The sequence below is a fragment of the Moschus berezovskii genome, chromosome 3 (genome assembly GCF_049115385.1).
Source record: "Moschus berezovskii isolate FMDL1 chromosome 3, NW_MosBer_1.0, whole genome shotgun sequence".
Classification (NCBI taxonomy): domain Eukaryota; kingdom Metazoa; phylum Chordata; class Mammalia; order Artiodactyla; family Moschidae; genus Moschus; species Moschus berezovskii.
Window position 1 is genome coordinate 95,341,970 of NC_142462.1, and position 25,491 is coordinate 95,367,460.

A 25,491-nucleotide genomic window follows, 5' to 3' on the forward strand; every position below is an offset into this window, starting at 1 on the left:
GGGGATGCAAAAGTGAGAGCAATTGCTTCCTTTGGCTTGGCTCTGGCTTTCTGAAGCAAGTACTTTTTTGACCCTCAGTCAGTTCATCATCCTGACACAGGATCTCGTGTGAAAAGTAATCTCTCTGATCCTGCTTGTGCTCATGCTCAGTCACTCAGTTGTGTCCAACTCTTTGCCACTGCATAGATTGTAGCCCTCCAAGCTCCTCTGTCCATGAGATTTTCCAGGCAAGAATACTAGAGTGGGTTGGCATTTCCTTCTCCAGGGGATCTTCCCGACCCAGGGATCAAACCCGGGTCTCCTGCATCTACTGCAGTGGCAGGAGCATCTCTTTGTTAAGACACAGCGACTACCCTTTGTTTCTGAAATCTGTGTAAGCTGTACTCTGTCTTTGCAGCATTTACACACATTCTTCTGGCCAATTAGTCCAGTTCCTGTAGTTCGTTTGACCAGGGCTCTGCAATTCCTTTCCATTTGTAGAAGTCGACTTCCCTGGCGGCTCACATGGTAAAGTATCTGACTCTAATGCGGGAGGCCCAGGTTTGATCCCTGGGTTGGGAAGATCCTCTGGAGAAGGAAATGGCAACTCACTCCAGTACTCTTGCCTGGAAAATCCCATGGACGGAGGAGTGTGGTAGGCTACAGTCCATGGGGTCACAAAGAGTCGGACACGACTGAGCGACTTCACTTACTTTCTTTCACTTTGTAGAAGTCTGGATGGCATAACGAGGATGCTGTAAGCATCTGCAACAGTAGCACATTTTCTCTGAGCCTTTCAAGAACTGGGTGGAGGTTTTAAATAGGACCTGTACACAGCCTTTCCTGCTACTTAGCTAATGCTGCTTCTCTTTCTTGGCCCTTGTGTCCTTACAGATTCTATTTAGTCAGTAGCAACTGAGTGATTTTTTTTTTTTTTTCCTTAAATGGAGGAAAATGGTTCAAGTATATGGGCTTTTAAACCTTTTCACAATCGAATTTAGAAATGTGTTTTGTGTAGTAACAATAACAGCGTAAAACCACTAAACCTCTATGGTGGACTCCCCAGACCTTTGCAATGCTCTGTCCCCTCCCTCCAGCCTCTCTTAGGAATTCTGAATTGAAAACTTTAGGGTTTTATGAAGGCCCTTCTTTTCCTACATTTAGACTCTAAAAGTGATCACTTTTGAATTTGAGAAATGTAGACATCCTAAAATCTAAAGTGTACCATCCACTTTTCTCAATCCCTATATTCCCAAGAATGGGTTCGGCTGAAGCCTGGACTTTAGTACAGTACAGATGTGGTGCACACATACAATGGAAAAATAGTTGGCTGTTAAAAAGATTGAAATAATGTTATTTGCAGCAATATGGATGGTGGACCTGAAAATGATCATACTAAGTGAAGCAGTCAAAGACAGTTATCATATGATATCACTTATATGCAAAAAAAAAATTTTTTTTAAGATACAAATGAACTCATCTACAAAACAGAAACAAATTCACAGACTTAGAGATTGAATTATGGTGACCAGAGGGGAAGGATGGGGAGGGGAGGGATAGACTGGGAGTTCGGGGGACTGATATGTACATGCATGCTAAGTCACTCCAGTTGTATCCAAGTCTTTGCATCCCTGTGGACTGTAGCCTGCCAGGCTCCTCTGAGCATGGGATTCTCCTGGCAGGAATGGAGTGGGTTGTTGTTTCCTTCTCCAGGGGATCTTCCCAACACAGGGGTTGAACCCACATCTCTTATGTCTCCTGCATTGGCAGGCAGGCTCTTTACCACTAACACCACCTGGGAAATCCCATGTATATACATCTTTGTTTAAAACATAACCAAGGATCTACTGTATAGCACAGTAGATCTGCTCAATATTCTGTAATAACCCAAATGGGAAAAAATTTTAAAAAGAATAAAAAATAAAGTAAAATATCATTCATAACACAGAACCTTGCAAATGTATAGATTCAGTAACTGGATTGAGTCATACTAATTGTTTATCGTTTGCATGCACATACTAAGTTGCTTCAGTCGTGTCTGACTCTTTGCGACCCTATGAAATGTAGCCCGGCAAGCTTGCTGTCCATGGGATTCTCCAGGCAAGAATACTGGAGTGTGTGCCATTTCCTCCTCCAGGAAATCTTCCAAACCCAGGGACTGAACCTGCGTCTCATGTCTCCTGCATTAGCAGGCGGGTTCTTTACCACTAGTACCACCTGGGAAGACCTGTCTTTTGCACAGACTAACTTGAATAGGAAAGTTTACATATACATGAGTTAAATACATTATTTTTATGTACACTCAGAAATTAAAATGAGACTATATTAGAGATGGTTTTATTAGGAGAAATTAGTTTTTGTTTTTTTATAGAAGAGATTTTCTGTGTTAAAAGTTATAGAGGAATAAAAATACTCAATCCTTGAAAATAAAAAAACAGAGCACTAAAAAATTTATGCCTGACCTGAGCTGAAGTTTACAGTTTGCTGAATAAACGGATAGAGATAACAAGATTGCAAGGATTAGAAAACTTTTAATCGATGAACTGTTTCAAAGCACTTTAAATGAATCATTTTTTAAAAACTACAACTTGTGGGTTGAATTGTTGAACTGATCAAAGCTTAGAGCAGAAGTAGTATTTAGAGACCCAAGGCTTTATTTTTCAAATGGAGAAATTGAAAAAGAGAAGTAAGGTGATATGCTCAAGGTTCTGACTGTGTTACCCACCAGAAATGGGACTAAGACCCATGTTTTTGATTCTTTCTCTTTTCTCCAGCTGCAACTGAATTCTTTTTATCCAGTCAGGTCAGCAGGCCTGAAAGAAACTCTTAATACAGTACATTTTTAGGATGGACTAAATTAATTTGAAAGTAATCAATATTTGGTCAAAATGAATCTGATTTTCAAACTAATTTATAGTGAATCTTTCTATTGGTTTTAATGAGGTGTTACCATATTTGATGTTCTTTGGGGGATTCAGTTGAGAATAGCTAGTTAATCTGTAAATTCCAAAGAGAAAAATTGTTTGTATTTTTTCTTTATAAATTAAAATATGTGTTTGAATTTATGACTATATTTATAAAGCTTCCCAAGAGCAAGGATTTTATACTTGAAGCAATAAATACCCTTCAGTATGATGTGAAAAGTGGGGCAATGGTAAAGAATCCGCTGGCAGTACAGGAGATATGGGTTCCATCCGTGGGTTAGGAATATCCCCTGGAGAAGAAAATGCAATCAGTTCCAGTATTCTTGCCTGGAAAATTCCATGGACGAGGAGCCACCAGTTCATGGGGTCACAAAGAGTAGGACACAACTGAGCACAGACGTAGCATGAAATGAAAAGGTCTTCCTAGGTAGTGCTAGTGGTAAGCAACCCATCCACTAATGCAGGAGCCATAAGAGATGTGGGTTTGATCCCTGGGGTGGGAAGATTCCCCTGTAGGAGGGCATAGCAACCCACTCCAGTATGCTTGTCTGGAGAATCCCTTGGACAGAGGAGCCTGGCGGGCTACAGTCCATGGGGTTGCAAAGAGTCAGACCCAACTAAGTAACTTCAGTTCAGTCGCTCAGTTGTGTCCGACTCTCCACGACCCCATGAATCACAGCACGCCAGGCCTCCCTGTCCATCACCAACTCCCGGAGTTCACTCAAACTCATGTCCACAGAGTTGGTGATGCCATCCAGCCATCTAATTCTCGGTCGTCCCCTTCTCCTCCCGCCCCCAACCTTTCCCAGCATCAGAGTCTTTTCCAGTGAGTCAGCTTGCCGCATGAGGTGGCCAAAGTATTGCAGTTTCAGCTTTAGCATCAGTCCTTCCAATGAACACCCAGGATTGATCTCCTTTAGAATGGACTGGTTGGATCTCCTTGCAGTACAAGGGATTCTCAAGAGTCTTCTCCAGCACCACAGTTCAAAAGCATCAATTCTTCGGCGATCAGCTTTCTTCACAGTTGAGTGAAAACTATAAATGCTAACAGGTTAAGCATTGGCACTAGATGTCTGTGATTCAATATCATGACATTGAAGTATGTCTGTGTTTTAAAAAATGTTCCCAAATATTTTGAAAATTCCTAAGGGAAATTTTTATCTTTTATTATCAAATAAACCACTCTATTATTTTGCATTTGAATGTTGACTTACAGAGATTTGAGGATAGGGAGTGAATGGTGTAGACAATACTTCATACCTGTACCCTGTGGGTTGTTTGTGTTTTATTTGCTTTAGTGTTTATGAATGCTTAACTCATTAGAACTTTTCCCTTTCCTTTCAGGTAAACACATTACCAGAAATACAGCATCAGCTTTGCAGAAAGGAAGGATTATGTCAACTCATTAAAAGATTTCCAGGTAATCTTTCTTTTGTTTCTTTATGTATAAATCTGTGAGATATATAGGCTTCCTCAGCAGACACCAACTAAGGAGCCCTCAGATCAGCATACTAAGTTCCTTTGTTCATCAATTCCACCTTCACAAATCTTCTAGAATTCACAAGGTTTTGCCAAAGAGAAAGACCTTGATAATAAGGAATAAAACAAAACGTTGAAATTTTTTCTCTTGGTTTTGCCTTCTAAATTTCTAGATGGATATTCTTTTTCTTCCTGTGTATTTGTCTTCAAAATAATTGTTGCTTCATTTTAAAAGCAGTTATTAGAGTACTTCTTACTTATATAAACCTTGAGGTTTTTTAAAAATATATTTCTTGTGATTCCAACAAATTTCTAAGTGATTAGAAATCATTTTTTTTAAGTGATTCTTAACAAATTTCTTTCTGCTTCCTGGAGGTCTCTCAATTTGTCTCAACAACTTTAGAAATTTGGGACAAAAATTACCATCTCTCCTCCTTATAGAGTCAGAGTGGAAAGAAAACATCAGATTGCATATGAGTCTTCATTGATGTAGTTGTAGCCTACTTGAAAACTCATCAATGAAAGAGTTCCTCAGATTTCTAGTTTAAAATATACTTAATGTTTGTCCCTAGAAAGTATTACACCATGTCATTAAAGTTTAAATCCACATAGTTTTAATTATGTTTTTAAAATTAATTTGTGTCTGGGTTGAATCAGAAAGTTCAGTTCAGTTCAGTTCAGTCGCTCAGTCGTGTCCGACTCTCCGCGACCCCATGAATCACAGCACGCCAGGCCTCCCTGTCCATCACCAACTCCCGGAGTACACTCAAACTCATGTCCACAGAGTCGGTGATGCCATCCAGCCATCTCATTCTCCGTCGTCCCCTTCTCCTCCCGCCCCCAACCTTTCCCAGCATCAGAGTCTTTTCCAGTGAGTCAACTCGTCTCATGAGGTGGCCAAAGTATTGGAGTTTCAGCTTTAGCATCAGTCCCTCCAATGAACATCCAGGATTGATCTCCTTTAGAATGGACTGGTTGGATCTCCTTGCAGTATAAGGGACTCTCAAGAGTCTTCTCCAACACCACAGTTCAAAAGCATCGATTCTTCGGCGATCAGCCTTCTTCACAGTCCAACTCTCACATCCATACATGACCACGGGAAAAACCATTGCCTTGACTAGACGGACCTTGGTCGGCAAAGTAATGTCTCTGCTTTTTAATATACTATCAAGGTTGGTCAAAACTTTCCTGCCAAGGAGCAAGCGTCTTTTAATTTCATGGCTGCAATCAGCATCTGCAGTGATTTTGGAGCCCAAAAAAACAAAGTCTGACACTGTTTCCATTGTTTTTCCATCTATTTCCCATGAAGTGATGGGACCAGATGCCATGATCTTTGTTTTCTGAATGTTGAGCTTCAAGCCAACCTTTTCACTCTCCTCTTTCACTTTCATCAAGAGGCTTTTGAGTTCCTCTTCACTTTCTGCCATAAGGGTAGTGTCATCTGCATATCTGAGGTTATTGATATTTCTCCCAGCAATCTTGATTCCAGCTTGTGCTTCTTCCAGCCCAGCGTTCCTCATGATGTACTCTGCATATAAGTTAAATAAGCAAGGTGACAATATACAACCTTGACGTACTCCTTTTCCTATTTGGAACCAGTCTGTTGTTCCATGACCGGTTCTAACTGTTGCTTCCTGACCTGCATACAGGTTTCTCAAGAGGCAGGTCAGGTGGTCTGGGATTCCCATCTCTTTCAGAATGTTCCACAGTTTATTGTGATCCACACAGTCAAAGGCTTTGGCATAGTCAATGAAGCAGAAATAGATGTTTTTCTGGAACTCTCTTGCTTTCTCCATGATCCAGCGGATGTTGGCAATTTGATCTCTGGTGCCTCTGCCTTTTCTAAAACCTGCTTGAACATCTGGGAGTTCACGGTTTACATACTGCTGAAGCCTGGCTTGGAGAATTTTGAGCATGACTTTACTAGCGTGTGAGATGAGTGCAATTGTGCGGTAGTTTGAGCATTCTTTGGCATTGCCTTTCTTTGGGATTGGAATGAAGAAAACTGGTATCTTAACCCATCAGCTTTTCCATGGGGTTTCTGCTTCTACAGCAGACATGAACCACATTGATATGTCCCACTATAAAGACTACTGTCTTCTATTGTTATTTACCAAAGATTCAGTTCAGTTCAGTTCAGTTCAGTTCAGTCGCTCAGTCGTGTCCGACTCTCTGCGACCCCATGAATCACAGCATGCCAGGCCTCCCTGACTATCACCAATTCCCGGAGTTCACTCAAACTCATGTCCACAGAGTCAGTGATGCCATCCAGCCATCTCATTCTCTGTCGTCCCCTTCTCCTCCCGCCCCCAACCTTTCCCAGCATCATAAATGAGCAATTAACCTTTCAATTTAAGGTACTTGTTTAAAATAATCGATATATAAACTTGGTTATGCAGGTATCATTTTATATGACACTTGTAACTGACTCCATGATCTATTTGTTTTGTTTATGTAAACTTTAGTGAATATTACTTTATAAAAAAATGTTTTTGTGAGACGCAAGTAAACTGATTATTCCCATCAGTACATTTTTAATATGTATCTAGAAATCCTTTAATTAAGTCAATTTTTAAAACATTTGTTTACATTTTGAACAAAACCTACATACTTTTAAAGTATGTTTTTCTTTGTTGCTGTTTGCATTTCAAAATGACTGATAAGCACTGGAGTTAGCAGAATAGAAGCATATTAATGAAACCCTGTTTGTAGCCAGATATGAATTACTAGTTTCAAAAAAATTCCCCAAACAACTCTTACCTAAGTTTGCATTTTGCTTCCGTAAGATTAAAAAGTTTTAGTCTACTTTGCTTTAAACATTTCTTATTCTCAAGATCATCTGTAAGTTCTAGACATACGTAGCCCTTTCCTCACCCTGCCTAGTTTGTAATTTTCTATGTATCTCTGTGACTAACAAGGTAATTTCATGGAATATACAGCCTTTTTAATGGAATTATTTCTCCTGTAATGTTATCTTTCTATAGCTGAAGATAGTTTTCTTAGATGTGTGGCTTTAAAGGAATAGGTCTACAGCACTGTTTTTTGCTATAAGCTTTATAAATCATAGCTTATGTTGGAGACAATGACTATGAATATACAATATACAATATAACATCAATATTAATAAGATTAAAAAACACATTATTTGTTGTGAATACTGAATATTTAATATTGGATACAGATCAGATAGCATCATGCCTGTACCTAAAAATATTTTTAAAAGTAAGTACTACTAAAAAGATGTACAACTAAACATAATACTATATACTTTAGTCATTTTATTTAAAACCAAAGTGATCTATGCCATTTTGAGACAGACAAAACACAGATTTTGAAACCAGAGATTTTTAGCTCTTCCACCTATAAGGTATGTGAGTTAAATTTGAGTTGTTGTTGGGTTTTTTTTAAGCTATAAAGTGAGGATAGTGAGACCTATTTCATAGATTTAATTTAAAAAAAATTAAGTATACGTCTATGAAAGTGAAAGTGAAAGTTGCTCAGTCGTGTCCAACTCTTTGCAGCCCCATGGACTATACAGTCCATGGAATTATGTGTATGTAATTTTGACAACTAATACGTATTTATATACATACTATTAATATACTAACACATAGTGCTCTGAAATGGTAACTGGATCATCCTAGATGTGAAAAGTCCAACAACAGGACTTTCAATATTTTTTCTCTTTATGTGATGGATTATCACTACAATTTTACATTTCTGCCGAACCTGTGAAGAGTCAGAATTCACCTTCTTCCAAGTTCACAAGTCTGCCTGCCAGTTTCATGGGAGCTGGCAGAAGACAGGAGACTCCTGGGTCAGAGATAAATGACTTTATTATTATCAGCATTTCCAGTGGTTCAGTGAATCCCAGCTCCCACAGCGCAAGTGAAGAGGTCTAGGTGGTGACACTTGTATACTAAGTGGTTTGCATTTCAAGAGCAGAGCTTCTAGCTTAGAGTTTGAATGTTCATAAGGTCCCTGAGTGTGCCTGCCCTTTGCCCCAGAAAGACCCATTATTTTTGTTATACTGGACAAAACCTTCTCTTTGATCTGGAGAGAGACACCATCTGTATCGTTCAAGGCTATCTGCTGCATAAATATCTTTGAAAAGATAGTTCAGAACAGATTCTTAGTGCCTCTGTTTGCAAATGATGCAAAAATGTGAAAAATACATGAAGTAGTATCTCATAACGATTTCAGAAAAGAATACCTTACAGGTTCGAGTTCTGAAGCTTAATCAATGTATAATTTGGAGCAAGATTTGAAGCCTGGTTGCACTTCAGTTTTTTTTTTTATCTATAAAAATAAGACATTTGGCAATTATTAATAGCTCTGAGATTCCATGATTCCTCCGTGCCTTTTTCCCATACAGGCATGCTGTGTCAGGCTTTATCTTGAGCAGTAGGTACCTACATGGATGCTACGAAGGCAGGGATGATCGTCCTGATGAATCTGAATGGGACCTTCCAAGTGTGGCAGGACAGAGTCTGAGCCAGATGTAGGGGAGAGTTTAAAGACAGCCTGTGAGACTAACACAGTCTGTTCTGTGTCCCAGCTGCATAGAGTGTACCTGCTATTAGACTTGTGACTCACATGGAAAGGCACAAATCCATGATTTTTACTGGCTAGCCCAAAGGTTTATTTTTATCTTGCCATTTAATATGTTTGTGTTTGAAGACAAATGCTTCATAATTTTTCATTGGCCCAAATCTTTTACTAATGACTTTTGTTGCTTTTTATTGCACGTGTGTGCTCAGATGTATCTGACTCTTTGTGACCCCATGGATGGTAGACTTCCAGACTTCTCTGTCCATAGAATTTTCCAGACAAAAATGCTGGAGTGGGCTGCCATTTCCTACTCTAAGGAATCTTCCCAACCCAGTGATCAAATCCATGTCTCCTGCATCTCCTACATTGACAGGTGGATTCTTTACCACTGCATATGACCTGGGAAATTGCTTTATATTAAGTTTTATTTTTTTAATAAAAAGATTTCTTTTCTATATTTGAAATATAAGTACAAAACAAAACACCAGGGAAACTGTTTTATTTGAATTGTCAATTGTTTTTGTTCTCTTTTATGTCATCCAAGAAGCCTTGGTTAGTAATGTGCCAAAGTTTTGGCTATTGCTCGTTCTTTCCAGTTTTATCTTAATTCTGAGTACTAGCTTTCATGTGAAATTTGAAATGTACCCAAACTTGTACTCAAAGATAGCATTTTGAACATTTTAAGATCTCTGGCCTCATCTTTTCAGTAACATGTGAATAAATAAAAAAAGAAAAGGAAAATGATAAACAGAGTTTAACTCTTTTGTTGTATGTCAACAAACCTGGACTTTTAAAAAATATAGATATTTACTACCAAATATAAAATATATCTTTTAATAACATAATTGAACTTATTTTAAAATATCAACCAGTATTAGTTATTTATCTCACATGGAATTGGTGATTGTTTTTAAAATTCTAGGTCTAAAAATTTCTGTTTATCATATGATACCAGTGAAATATTGTCAGGGAATCAAGTAGATAGACTAGCTTGAATTTAAACAAAGCAACATGGAAATTATCAATGCTTAATACCATTTGAGAATTTTTATTGATTTCATTTTTTCCTTTCCTCTACAGTAATGTTCTCCTTCAAACAAGAATGAGAGTAATGAGGTTCCCAGTATTAAAGAAAATTGGGGACACAGCTCTATGAGGCAATCAGGCAGACTTTCAGAGAAGACCAGAGTTTGCTTCTTCTCCATGCTCTCAAATGCTGACACCCCCTCTTATGTGTTCTCTGAATGTGCCTTCATGCTTCTGCCTTTCCACTTCTGTCCCACACATGATTATATTCTTTGTGCAAAACATTCTTTCCCCAAGTAAAACCCTCAACTCTTTAGTATGTCTGACTTCAGCTAGGTGATAGAATAAAGTAAGCTGATGGAACTAATTCAAACTAAATTATACCCTCACCCCAGTCATAAGCCTCTTATATCTATTTGCATTTTTATAAAAGAAGTTTGCAAACCCAATGAATTTCTAATTGATAGAATTTCTGGAAGTGCATTCAAATTCCTATTCAGTTTACCAGCAAGCCGTTCATTCCCTAAACTTACTGAATCCGTCTACTTTCCTCCATCTCTACCATGACCAGTCTTGTCCATGTCAACGTGCTCTCATACCCTTCCCATTTCTTTTCTTGCTTCTGAATAATCCAGTTCATTAAAAACACTAGCCAGAGTGATCTTTCACCCTGTTGCTTTCAGAAATAAGACATTTATTTGGCTTGCTCACTGCAGTTTGTCTAGGGACTAAATAGCAAGGCCCAGGTAACTAGTTCTTATGTTCTGACTTGAGCCAGGGATATATTTTATTGAGACCAGAAATCACACACCCAAGTGTTTATTAGAGCCTAGTATGTGACATAAGAAGTTCATAACAATTCAGAAGCTTGCAAGACCAAACGACCCATGCGTTTTCAATATTTGGCTTGTCATCAAATTTGTAGAATCATTAATGTAAGTTATTTGGACTTTAAGAGAAGAGGAGTTGAAAACATAGGAAGGTGCAAGGCAGTACCATGTGACATCACCAAGATCTACCTTGACAGAGGGGCAATGTTGTAATCAAAATGTTCCCCCATGTTTCTCAGACCTGTAGAATGCAGTTACCACTAACATTCAGACCCATCCGGTAGCCTGGTCCTTCTTGTCCCACGTTTGTGTCTTCACACTTCTCTAAGCTCCTTCCTCTTAGCATATTTGCATTTCTCTACACACTTGGTAACTCCAGCTTCCATTCACCTCATGAAATGCTAACTTTCTTTCCTAATCCCCAAGGACAGTGAAGCTGGGTGTTCTACTAAAACCTTAATCTCTGGTGTGGGGAGGAATTGTTGGCATCTCTTTGCTACCCCTCCTTCCTCTCATCTGTTAACATCCTGATCATTCAGAATATTCAATAAGAAAATCATCACCTGGGTTGACTCTTTCTGGAGACTTCAGACCTGCCGTCATTCTTGTCAGTTTTGATGCCCATACCAATGACCCTTTCATCATCACAGTTCTTTGATCTCATCAAATCCATGACCTTCATTTCTTTTCATCTTCAGCCTCCTCTTTGGGCAGCCTTGCTGATTAGAAATTTGCATCACAGACAAGTATATCCATCTTTGAGACTTTAATTCACCACTTTATAATCACTGGCTTTCTGGCTTTTTCACTCCTTCAATATCTCTGTGCCTGGAACCTCAGATGTCACTTTTGATACTCTTAATTCTGCTACTTTCTCCAAGTCTCTCAGCTGTATTCAGTCATAATTTCTTTCCTACCAAGCCTGGACCACTGAGTTTGCCACTTGGAGTATTTCCCTACAAGTGTATATATTTTTCCTTAAATATATTTTTCTTTGCATTCTGTCCTAATTTTCCTTTAAGATACTTGTGAAAACACATTAAAAATTTTTGAATACTAGCCCTAGCACTTGCAAATAGGAAAATATCGGAGGAATTTCCATGCATTCTAAGGCTGATGGAGGCAAATTGTGGTTCTTAATACTCTGTTCAATTCAGCAGAGTAGAGAAGACCCTCTCTTGCATGATCAGGATATATTTTAAAAGAAAAGTTGGCGGAAAGTGCTGATGGTTTGGGTGTGGTTTCTAAAAGAATGTCTCCTATGGTTTTAGCAAGCCATCAGTTGGGCTAACCAGGTTAGATGCTGGGAGCTTAAATCTGTCATTCAGCTGTCTGTCTCAGAAGAGTTAAGTGATGAGAAAATGACACATTCCTTCCCAGTTGAGCATATTGTTTTGCAAATGAAGCAAATATGAACTAACTATATTTTATATTGAAAATCTAGGCTCTTTTTACTCAGGACTGTCTTCCAAGTAAAGTCCACCTGATTTGCTGAGACAGATACATCTTCTTTCCTCTTTATTTCTATTGTACTTGTGAAAGCTTCCAGAATAGCCTAGTCACAGTGTGTCTTAGTTGTATTTGTATAAGTTTGTCTCCCTACAAGGATTAAGACACCCTGTTCTCAAGTTCCAGTGTATGGGCATAATTCCTGGTATATAATAGTTCCTCTAATATTTTTAAATGGAAGACTGGAGAGGATACTGATGGAGGAGGTTAGAGTGGTGGAAGGGGTTCCCTGGTTGCTCAGATAGTATGCCTGCCATGCAGGAGACCTGGGTTCAGTCCCTGGGTTGGAAAGATCCCCTGGAGAAGGGAATGGCTACCCACTCCTGTATTCTTGCCTGGAAGATTCCATGGACAGAGGAGCCTGATGGGCTACAGTCCGTGGGGTCACAAAGAGTCATACACGACCGAGCGAATAACTCTTTAGAGTGGTGGAAGGGGACCCTGCTGATCATTAGAGGGCTTTGGTGATGCATGGATGGATTTATCCCTTTACTCACTGCACAGATTCAGTATTGAGTTGGCTCTATGAGGCAGAGTACCGGCAGGAGAAGTGGAAAATACTGTCTCCTTCCTCCAAGATATAATTACCCATTTTGAGTAATAAGGTATTTGTATCCATGAAAGAACTAGAGGACTGTTATCGTATTACACACACAAAGCAGAAAGATACCAACGAATTACATGACTGGTATCCACTTCTGGGTGGTTATCATTGCAGCCCAGAGACTGGTCACCTTATTCCTGTCTGAAAAGACTATGCTTAACACTTTCTCACATTGTTGGCTCTCCTCATGCATGCAGGCTGGAGCTGGACATAGACTTCTTATGGACAGGCTTGTATTTTTGTACCATTTCAACCCCCAAATCTTTAAATATGTGTTCACCATTTCTTTAGAGAGGAGGCTAAGGACAAAGTAGAGAGACAGTGGTAAGAGGGGTCTCTCTTCTCTTATCCAGTAATGTTTTAGGGCTTCTTATAGATCAGCTCTCTGGGCAGTTTTCTTCATCTTAATGGTTCTGCATTCAGGACAGAGGAAATAAATCCAATACTTCCTGCTGACATTGTGCTTCAGCGTTTTTCCTCTGTGGATCCTGTGAAAGAAAGTGAAGATGTCTGAGCTGTAGCCAGAAAATCTAAATCAGAAAGAGAGAGCATTGATCTTGGTTGCGTGGGTGTGAGGTGGATTATTTTTCTTTGTCTTTAAAAAAGAACCACTTAAAACCTCCACACATGCACAGACACACAAATCCCAGAAACCCTATGTAACGTAGGAAGAAATGACTTTGGTTTGATGGAAAAAGGGTAGGGTCGTTCCCTCTTTATCCTTTTCTTTGCCCTTTCTGTTTTTCCTCCTTGTGGCCCCCAGAGGCCACTGCCTGCCACCTTTCTGACCCACAAAAATCCTCTGAAGACTTTGGGATGGGAACCATGGCTCTCGGTAAGGAATTTTAGGATAGAGAGCATGAACAGTGGTCAGTGGGGGTGAATTCTGTTTATCAAGCGTGATTCTATTTACAAGCATGGAAGTTTTTAGAAATGTTCTTCTCTTTCCTGTGTCCTGTTCACATTTCTGGCTACCATGAGAAGGAAAATAGAAATCAAATTTGAAAAATGATCAGACGTGCATTTTTAAATTCCTGTTCCCTTTCCCTTTTTTTTATGCTGTTATTGTACTTGTGAGATGCATTCATTATGAAAAGAACAGAAAATACAGATAAGCAAAAAGAAAGAAGAAAATTTAAATTTAGTGAAACTGCATAATTTTCCCTACCTTCCCCGTTCATGAACAATTTTTACATACTAGACTACTATTTAATTCAAGCATGAGTAAATCATGGCGTATTTTTCAGTGGGAAACTGTGAAGACATTAAAAATGATGGCAGATATACATCTATTGGCATAGAGAAATATTCACACCATATTGTTAAGAATAAAAGTAAGAAGAGTAACCCCAATATATGTTATATATATCTTACATTATTATATATTTTACCTATGTATTCAAGATCTATGTAAAATATATATTAATAATATATTTTATTATAAAATTATATACTTACATATATACACATATATATTAATTCGTTTAGTACTCACAATGTCTCTGTGAGGTAGTAATCATTTTTATTCCTATTTTACTCAAATGTAGAGAAATTAAGTAAAATTTTCAGTGTCACACCTCTAACAAATGGTATCTGCACATAGTCCGTGTGAGTCTGGAGTCTGCTTTCTTAGCCACTTCTCCCTGGTGGATCAGACGGTAAAGCATCTGCTTACAATGAGGGATACCCGGGTTCGATCCCTGGGTTGGAAAGATCCCCTGGAGAAGGAAATGGCAACCCACTCCAGTACCCTTGCCTGGAAAATCCCATGGGTGGGTGGAGGAGCCTAGTAGGCTACAGTCCTTGGGGTAGCAAAGAGTCAGACACAACTGACCGACTTCACTTTGACTTTCTCTCCTCCAAACTCCTCTGGGTGGCATTCAAGGCTCCGAACAGGGTGAGGTCCCTACATTTCTCCCTGGTTTCCCCTTATCTCCCAGCCTAACTCTCTGCTCAAGTTCCCTTTACTGTCCTAACACGAGGCTGTGGCTCTCTCCTTTACCTGCTTTGGGGCTTCCCTGATAGCTCAGTTAGTAACGAATCTGCCCGCAATGCGGGAGACCTGGGTTCAGTCCCTGGGTTGGGAAGATCCCCTGGAGAAGGGAAAGGCTACCCACTCCAGTATTCTGGCTTAGAGAATTCCAAAGGGGTCACAAAGAGTAGCACATGATTGAGCAACTTTCACTTTTCCTGCTTTTACCCCAATGACCTCATCTAACTTTATCATCTCTTTAAAGATTTTTTTCTCCAAACACAGACACATTCTGAGATATTGAGAGCTAAGGCTTTAACATGAATTTTCAGGGGATACATTTCAGCCTGTAACAACCAAGGATAGAAAGAGGAAGGAACTGTGATTTGTAGTTCACAAGATCCATTTGATGAGAGGAGAACAGATTCCCAAAGCAGAAAGATATTGGACAGACAAAAACAATGAATGTCAATTATTATCAATTTTTGGTAAATATTTATTGATTAGTTATGATAAAGCCCATGGTACTGGTGGTAAAGAACCCACCTGCTAGTGCAGGAGACATAAGAGATGCAGATTTGATTCCTGGGTTCAGAAGATCTCCTGGAAAAGAAAATGGAGACTCACTCCAGTATTCTAGACTGGAGAATCTGATGGACAGAGGAGCCTGGCGGGCTGCCATCTACAGGTTCACAAAGAGCTGAACACAACTGAAGTGACTTAGTATACAGCACAGATGGAATTCTTCAGGCAGACATGTCAGTCTGCCTAAATGATTCGTTTTATAATTTTATCTATTTATTTATTTATTTATTTTTGGCTGTTTTTTGGGTCTTTGTTGCTGTGCGGTCTTTTCTCTAGTTGTGGTGAGTAGGGCTACTCTCTAGTTGCAGTACACGGACTTTTCATTATGGTGGCTTCTCTTGTTGCAGACAACAGTCTCTAGGGCAGTTGGGCTTCAGTAGTTGCAACACATGGCTCAGTAGTTGCGGTTGCCAGACTCTAGAGCACAGGCTCAATAGTTGTGGTGACTTAGTTGCTCCGCAGCATGTGGGATCCTCCTGGATCAGGGATCAAACCCATGTCTCCCGCACTGAGAGGTTGTTTCTTTACCACTGAGCCACCAGGGAAATCTGATTCATTTTAAAGTAAGAGAATATCCATGTTTCCTTCTCTTTCTTACTTTCTGCCTTGAACTCTAGTTCTCAGACCTTTCTCTGCTCTCCAGAGCTAGCTAACATGAGAAATTAGTTCATTCAGCTATACTTTTCTCTTTCAAGTATACCTTTTTTAAAAAAAAATTGTATATACTTCCACCCCCAATAATAATTCTATGGATAAGAATTTTAGACTCCATTGCAGACCAGTCAGAATTTCATGGAAACTGTTGACTCATGTGAATGCAGTGATCACTTCCCGAGTCTGACCTATCCATAAAATTGATCATTGTGCCTGTGAGCCATAAATCTCTAAATGAACTAATCACAGACAGAATCAAATGGAGATTTTGAGAAAGCGATAGCATCACCTTGCTTCATTTCCTTGAAAATGGGAAAAAAATATTTGCTGCTTATTATAGCCTGTTAGTTGTAAACTACATAAATCTTCCTTCCATTTGGCATATCTCATAAACTAAGACACAGGCTTGTCGATGTTTCTGGGATACATACTGTGAAGTGCTTCACACCTGGCCACTGGCAAGATAGGAGGGAGGGTTGGTGGAGGCTGGTAGCACTAGGGTGTGAGGGTCAGTGTGTTGAGCTTTGGAGGACTCACTTTTTCTTTGAAAGAAGCTAGACCAAACTCATTGACCCAAAGGTGCTTCTTGCTCTGGTGTTGTGCATGGAGTTATACTTTGCAATTTTGACATCAGGCCAATGTGAAAGGGACAACATGTCCATTTTCCAGTAAACGTTTGGCAAGTCCTTGACATCTCTGAGATTGCGCTGGAGACCGATGAGCTGAGGGAGCTGATTAATCCCTCTGCTCTTTGGTTCAATGGCCCTGACCTTTTAAACTTGAACTGACTTGGTGAACTTTACATTTCTGGTGCATAACTTGTGTACCTCCTGCCATCACGTAGGTATATTGATTTTTTTCACTTGGAGAGTTTGTTATCTTGTGCCAGACACTGGGACACATGAGGAACAAGCTTGCATAGCCCACTTTCAACAATGTGTATGATTCTGATGATTAATTCTGATTTCAACAGACCATAAAAGAAGAGGTGATAGGAGAGATCCTCACTTTCGTTATTCATATCTTTCCAGCAAGTCCCCATTTACATATTTCTATGCTAAACATAGGAGAGTGGCCTTGCATCTGAATAACTTGTTAAAGCATGAACAGCTTTAAACAACAAAACTGGGTTCCTTTGCATTACATAATAGAAACTCAGTAAACTCTGCTTGTACTTCATGGATTTGTTTATCCTGTTTGCCCAGCCTGCAGCTATTCATCAATAGTTTATTCCTTGCTATGTGTAGACACGTTCCATGACTCAGTATGCTGTCCTCTAAAATAAACTCTACCATGTTTGTTTGCTTTTTCCTCAGCAAACACATCACCCAAGCAGTGAGTGTAATATTCCCCATGTCATTTCTTCCTGATCCACTGTGTTTGTAACAGAAATGGTAGCAGTGAATCTGAAATCCTGATGAGAACCACCCCCAAAACTTCAGTCAGTTCAGTCACTCAGTCATGTCCAACTCTTTGCGACCCCATGAACTGGAGCAGGAGTGCATCAAAATAGATGGAAAAAACTTCTTAGGGGAATGGCAAAACCCTTTATTTTAAGCCGTCAGGGGTTACACTCTTTGGAGATTACAAGAGCTAGATTAAGCAGAGTGCAGAGTGAAATCGGGTTCTAGGATTTAGCTGCTCAAGTGGTGAAATCCCAAAACTTATACACTTGCCTTGCTTTGTGAGTAAACTAAATAAGTAAAGGAGAACTGTTCTATAATTTTGATTCATATGTTCCTGTGTATATATACAGAGACAGAGAGATACACACACACACATACAGATTTTGGTGTTGGAGGATATAGTATGTTGAATCTCTTACCTAGTCTCCTTCTGGTGGGAGAGGCAGATATTGAACAACAACAAAATTGCAAATGTTGTGAAAGGAAAACAATGTTAGTAGATTTGCAGTGCTCATGGCTTGCTCATTTTCATGGTACTTCGGAACTAGGAAGTGATTTTTGACTTGTAAGGTATCATAAACATTAGGAAATGAAAACCCACTAAAGTGATACATTAGGTTTAAGGCACACAGCTTCATAAAGTGTATGTTATATAACACATTATTCATGGGAAGATGATGCTCTAATGGCTAGTCTATTGAACTTCTTATTGTAATCATAATAATTAATAACAGTGTATTAGGACTGATACATTTTAATGGGCATTTAATGTCTTCCAGTCTGACAGATCCCATTGAAATATATATGGATAAAAATCCAAGAGTTGCTGCAAGCTACAAACAAAGTGAAATACATTTATTTCCCTAAATAGAATCTTAGACTCCTTCATTTGTAGTTGAAGTTGTGATTAGGAAGGATACATATCTTGGCATAAGTATAATTAACTGAATGAATGGGATCATTTGGGAATATGCTTTACTCTTTGATGATGGGTTGGGTGTGCTTCTGTCTGGGAGAGATGCACAGACTCTTATTTTATGGTAAAGCCCATACAAACCCCCCACTGCTTCACACTTTGGGGACTATTTTTTTTAAACTTCTATTAGTACCATCTAACGGTAAAATATGGAACTTTCTCTTTTCTTCTGAGGCATTTTAATTGATGATACCATAGAGTCATAAGATGGTGCTAGTGGTGAAGAACCCACCTGCCAATGCAGGAGACCCAAGAGATGTAGGTTCCATCCCTGGGTAAGGAAGATCACCTGGAGAAGGGCATAGCAACCCATTCCTATATTCTTGCCCGGAGAATCCCATAGACAGGGGAACTCGGCAGGCTACAGTCCACAGGGTGGCAAAGAGTCAGACACAGATGGAGCGACTTAGTGTGCAGGAAATCATAGCAGCAGTACAATCCCAGTGTTGATGGTCATTTCGGAAGAAAATATGTAGCTTATGGAAGGGTGAACTTACCCCTCAGTAGACAGAAGTAGGTAATTTAGCCGCATTAGCTGAGAGGGTCTCTTGCCTCATTCATTTCTGAATCTTCATAAGATGCTCATAAATACTGGTAAGAATCCTAGCCTAAGAGATCTGAAGAATTCTAACCTTCAGCCTTCAAGTCAGGAATCCTGTGGTCTTCATATGAGAAGACATGCATCCAGTTATGACCTATGGTAATGTGACCCCGGGGAAAGTATGCAGCCCATTTGTGCCTCATTTTTGGACTTGTAAGAAGGAAACAATTTTACTGAACATTCTTTCTTCACAGAGTCGTCATGAAAATGCTTTATAGAAGAATATGGGTTGTAAATCTATAAAAGTAATATGTAAGGCATTATTTCTGTATTACTCAAGATATCCATGAATCGATTTGTTGAGGAAAATTGAATGAGATGTTCAGCTTTTCAGATTGATATAAAACTGTCACAGCAATATGTACTGTTTTTTTTAGAGACATTCTGATGAAAAGAAAGCCTATTATGCTTAAGTATTATCTAAAGTTAGAGGTTGAGTACAGATCAAACAGGATTAGTACTAGTTTTGTGTTTGTTTTATAAATACACTGGGTCTTTGTGATTTATGCCGCAAGGTTATATTATAGATAAATTACCTTCCAATAATAACATGTAGTAACACTAATTCTTTATGTATCATGTGTTAGTTGCCGTGTCAAGCACGTTATCTGCTTACTCTTTTAACCACCTGTAAGCATCTGTGGGGCAAATACTGACATATCTTCTTTAGATAAAGGAATGGAAGCTCTAAGAATGTCTGAGCTACATACACAGCTGGAAAGGCGAAGATCCATATCTTAGTTACCGCACACTACCTTTTGTAATAAGCTTGAGCTGCGATACTATATTTTAAGCCTATCTTTTATAATGCAAGAAAATAAGAAAGGAACTATTTAAGAAAGCCTAATACCTGGGTCTAGTGAAAAGAGAACTTGTTTACCACTTTATTATTATTGTTTGATCCACTAACGTAATTCTTGTAATTTCTTATTTGCCATAATATTTACATATAAGGAGACATTTAGTGAATTTGCTGCAGGTGGGAAATTGGATTTTTTTTGCTGTTTTTCTTTTAGTCTTTTTTGTTTGTTTGTTTGTTTTAGCCTTTTAGTTGGGAACTCAGTAACAGATGGCCCTCGGAGAGTCAACAGCTCAGGTTCTCATCACTCGCTGGCACTTTCTCTCTTGAGGGTCCCCTTTGTTGTCGTTCAGTTGCTAAGTCGCGTCTGACTCTAGGCAGCCCCATGGACTGCAGCATGCCAGGCTGCCCTGTCTTTCACTGTCTCCCAGAGTTTACTCATATTCATGTCTGTTGAGTCGGTGATGCCATCCAACCATATCATCCTCTGAGGGTCCTCTTTACCTTTCTTCCGTTACCTTTTATCTGATGTGCCCACTCAGGGTCAGCTCCTGAAACCATCCACAACCATTTTTAGGCAAACTAGAAATTTTACCGTGGCAAACTTCATACCGCAGCCATAGGTCTGGGGCTCGGGGCAACTCAGATGTGGGTGTACCACCAACCTGAGGTCTGGGCCTCTGGAATGATAGTGACCACCTCGGGCCATGTGGAAGGACCAAGTGTTAATTGTCCTGGCTCTTTAAGGCTACTCTTCTGACCTTCAAGGGAGGGCTTTTAGAATTCACTGGTTGTGCTGCCAGAAGGGCTTATAAAGCACCATTCTGGGGATGTGAAATTAATAAATGTAAGTAGAACCAAATGATGTTTTGTGGGTGATATATGATTTCTGTGGGATTAATGGTTCTCGAAAATGGTTTTCAGAGGAAGTAATTGCTTTGACCTGATTGTGCATCTGCTGCTGGGGAGTGGCAAGAGCAGACTGAATCTGGCTGCATGTGTGTGAATCCCTTCTTGGCCTCTTAATAGCCCACTGTCCTTGGGCAAGTTTCTTACGTTCTCTATGCTTCAGTTTTCTGTCTGCAGTGTAGGGACAATAATGATTTTGCCTCTGGGGACTGGTAAAAGGATAAGAGTTCCTACACGTAAAGTACTTGGAACAATGCCTCTCACACAGAGCCAGCAACCCACAAATGTTAAGTATTTAATAAGCATTTCCATAAATATTAGTTGATAAGTACTAACAACTAGTGCTCTTATCTAGTTGGTGAGACCCATGTTTTCTAGGATTCACTGGTCGCAAAGAGTCGGTCACGACTGAGCGACTGAACTGAACTGAACTGAACCTGGGAATAAAGCTAGGTTCTTAAAATGGTCACAGAAATATTTCTTTGCCTCCACCAATGGCAGCCCACTCCAGTATTGTTGCCTGGAAAATCCCATGGATCGCAGAGCCTGGTAGGCTATTGTCCATGGGATCGCAAAGACTTGGACACAACTAAACGACTTCACTTTCACTTCACACTCACCATCTTCAGCCCCCTTCTCTCAAAATCCTGCTTCCAGTCACTTTTGGATCATCCTAAAACAATCTTTTCATTCATTCCTATCTGACTTCACATTCTTTTCTGATAAATTTATTTATTGATCTCTGGTTGATCTAGAAGGAAGTGTCTATAGCTAACCTATACAGGTAATTTCAACAATCCTCAATGTAATGGACAAATAGAAGGAAAGTGCTCATGTGCTCAGTCATGTCTGACTCTTTGTGGCCCCATGGACTGTAGCCTGCCAGGCTCCTCTGTCCATGGAATTTCCCAGGCAAGAATATTGGAGTGGATTGCCATTTTCTTCTTCAGGAAATCTTCCCATCCTGGAGATCAAATTCTTGTCTCCTATAATGCAGGCAGATTCTTTACCACTAGCGCCACCTAGGAAGCCCAGAAGGAAAGTGCTTTGTAGTATAACAATTTGTAATGTAATATGTGGAGAAGGAAATGACAACCCACTCCAGTACTCTTGCCTGGAAAATCCCATGGGCAGAGGAGCCTGGTGGGCTGCAGTCCATGGGGTAGTGAAGAGTCAGATACGACTGAATGACTTCACTTTCACTTTTCACTTTCATGCATTGGAGAAGGAAATGGCAACCCACTCCAGTGTTCTTGTCTGGAGAATCCCAGGGAAGGGAGAGCCTGGTGGGCTGCCGTCTATGGGGTCACACAGAGTCAGACACGACTGAAGCGACTTAGCAGTAGCAGCAGCAGTGTAATATGTAAATGTTGGTGCTGTGCTTAGTCACTTCAGTAGTGTCCGACTCTTTGCAACCCTATGGACTGCAGCCCGCCAGGTTCCTCCATCCATGGGATTCTCCAGGCAGGAATACTGGAGTGGGTTGCCATGCCCTCCTCCAGGGGATCTTCCCGACCCAGGGATCGAACCTACATCTCTTGGGTCTCCTGCACTGGCAGGTGGGTTCTTTACCAATGAACCACCAGGGAAGTCCAATATGTAAATGTTTAGGCATAATGATATTATAAAGTGTAATGAAATAGTCAATGCTCCCCCTTTTATTTTGAATCTCCCCAAATGTGACAGGTGCAAATTCAGATTGGTGCAGTTAATATCGTAAGGAAACCAAGATTCCATGCATCACATTGCTATTGGTAAACAACCCTTGAGAAAGCCAGAAGCAAAACAAAGTATAGTGTTCCTTTACTTGACTATGAAATTGCATTCCTGAAAAATTCAGTGTATATTGAAATTGAGTAAAATGCCTAGGGCTTATATATAAAGTGGAATCAAGATCTAGGTTCAAATAATTACCAACATGCTTTTCGTCCACATCGGTGTCCAGCAGGACATTCAAAAGTGATATGGGATGGGGGAGAATTTATTGTTTTGCACAGAGTGATATCCGTCATAGCAGCAGGTGTTGCGGTATGTGCCCTGGCCCATGAGAATAGACATCTAATTATTCAAACAGGCACTGGGCTCTGCACCTTACCAGTGCATTCCAAATAAACATCAGCCTTATCCTAGACAGGCAGATAGTTAGCCTTTATAACCCTCATCCATTAAATTTCAGTAACATTCTCAATCACTGTGATGGCCTCAAATGCCCCCTTTGTCTCAGAGGGTGTATCTTATGTGCTCACGAACTCAATCCTCGTATACTTGATACCACATCTACTAGTCACTGTACTTCTGTTGCCCTATGGTCCTCTGCTTCCAATGTACACCACTGGTCACACCCACCAAAGGTGATCTACCACTAGAGTTCCATGTGGAAAAGACTGCTGTTGCACCTGCCATTGTCTGTGCTGTCCCATGCCCAATGTCAGGGATCCCGAGGTTCATGTGGTGCCTGCCTCTCCTCTGGCTGCTGCTGAAACTATTGGTGCCATGTCCCGGGTACCAGTTACTGTCTTGTCCATTGGTTGGAAGTCCACTGGTGTTCTCAGAAGCCAGAATAAGTCAACATTAAACTGATTTAGTCAATGAAGCAGAAATAGATGTTTTTCTGGAACTCTCTTGCTTTTTCCATGATCCAGCGGATGTTGGCAATTTGATCTCTGGTTCTTCTGCCTTTTCTAAAACCAGAGGTGAGTTTGAGTGAACTCCAGGAATTGGTGATGGACAGGGAGGCCTGGTGTGCTGTGATTCATGGGGTCGCAAAGAGTCGGTCATGACTGAGCGACTGAACTGAACTGAAACTGATTTAGTAGTAGAAAAAAAAAAATCAGTAGTCAAAATCTTTATTTACATTATAATTTTTTTCTGTTGCATGGAATGTTACACTCTCACTGAAAAAAACTTTTTTTCAGTGTTGTTTTAGCTTCTGACATGAAACCTGGAGTGGAAGTAAGGCCTATGGAATACTAGAGCAACATACTAAATGCTGCCCCCCCTCTTTCAAGCCATCCTGTTATCCTTGGCCTTTTCTTCCATCCACTCTTTCTTCTTTAGGACAATTTTCTCACCGTTAGGCTTTAAGAACAGTTTTCTTACTGTTCTTCCAATCAGGGCCAGACATGGTGAATTCCTAGTTGAATTCAGTTGGTGTCACACTAAAACTCCAATACGCTCGTAGATAACAACCAGATTACATTCTTATCATCCTTCGTTGACCATGTGGTTTCAGAGAACAACAATGGAAAGTGGGTGTCTTTTCTTTTCCTGTTTTTTTGGGTTGGGATGGTTGTGTTTAACATCATTGATTTCTAACAGTGTTATGACTGTACCTGAAATATTTCTCTTGAACAGAATATGGAAATATGGCTGCAATTATCCTTCAAATATAAAGCTATAACTATTTATATTTATATTCTTGTGTTCCAATACTACAGGAGCAGGAATATTTACTTTGTCTCTAAATACAGAATTAAGAAGAAAAAGAGAAAGATTATGTGGTTAAGTAAACTGATTATGCCTAATTTGTCTTTTCAGCTCAGTATTTTGTGATGTTTCTTTTTCTAGATTCCTTCTCTTAGTCTTCTGTAGGTCATTCAACAACCAGTTTTAGAAAAACTTGTGTCATTGAAGGGAGAGAACATTAAACTATATGTATAGAAGGTTATAAAAAGCAAAGATACCACCCACAAACTGATATTTAAAATTTTCCAGTTACATGGTTTATTGGTAAATCTACATGTTATGCCAAGAGCAAAATAAGCAAAGTACCAGGTGTACTCTTTTAATTAAGAGAAATTTTACCTTTAAGACAGATTTTGATAGAATATTTTCATGTTTGTAAGCTACTGGAACAACATTTTAAGCCTTTTAGTGGGTGAAAAGTCCTTAATTATATGGTATATAGCTCACGAGGGAAGCAAAACTGAAAAAGCAACCTCAAATCCTAGAGTCTCATGCCAATTTTGAAAATTTCTAGTCAGAAATATGTGCCCTAATGTCACCTGAAGCTCCTGAGACCAATGGATACTGTGAATGGTTTAAGCAACTGGGTAACTAAAAGCCAGATTTCTTGAAGAAAATGCTGAATAAATGCAGCATTCTCAGAGAAATCAGCCCATAGTGGCGGGTTGGAGGCTGGGTGAGTGAGTGTGGGGCAGCGAGCTGAAAACCTGAATTGCTAATCATTTGGTGGGTGATGGCGGCCATGAACTTTTGTCCCTTTTCACTCTAGATCTGTGAAATTGCATGGACACTCTTAAGTTCAATGTTTCTCATAATAGAGACCTCATGCACTTTTTCTCTCGGAGAAGGCGATGGCAAGCCACTCCAGTACTCTAGCCTAGAAAATCCCATGGATGGAGGAGCCTGGTAGGCTTCAGTCCGTGGGGTCGCTAAGGGTCGGACACGACTGAGCGACTTCACTTTCACTCTTCACTTTCACACATTGGAGAAGGAAATGGCAACCCACTCCAGTGTTCTTGCCTGGAGAATCCCAGGGACGGGGGAGCCTGGTGGGCTTCCGTCTATGGGGTCACACAGAGTCGGACACGACTGAAGTGACTTAGCAGCAGCAGCAGCAGCACTTTTCCTCTAAATCAGATTTTGCTCGCCTGCCTGTGCCCCACTCCTTTCTCTCGCAGTGATACACCCCAGCAGCCAACTGGGCGGAAGGGACGTGACCTTG

General features: G+C 40.0%; 1 protein-coding gene across 5 annotated transcripts in view; it reads left to right on the plus strand.

Annotated features, from left to right (window-relative positions):
* Positions 1 to 25,491, plus strand: part of CPED1 (cadherin like and PC-esterase domain containing 1) — a 345,074-nt gene that overhangs the window by 77,395 nt on the left and 242,188 nt on the right. For all 5 annotated transcript variants that reach the window (XM_055421173.2, XM_055421169.2, XM_055421170.2 and 2 more), the window contains one exon: positions 4,248 to 4,323. In XM_055421173.2, coding sequence (XP_055277148.2) covers positions 4,248 to 4,323 — 76 coding nt within the window. The remainder of the gene's footprint in view (positions 1 to 4,247; positions 4,324 to 25,491) is intronic.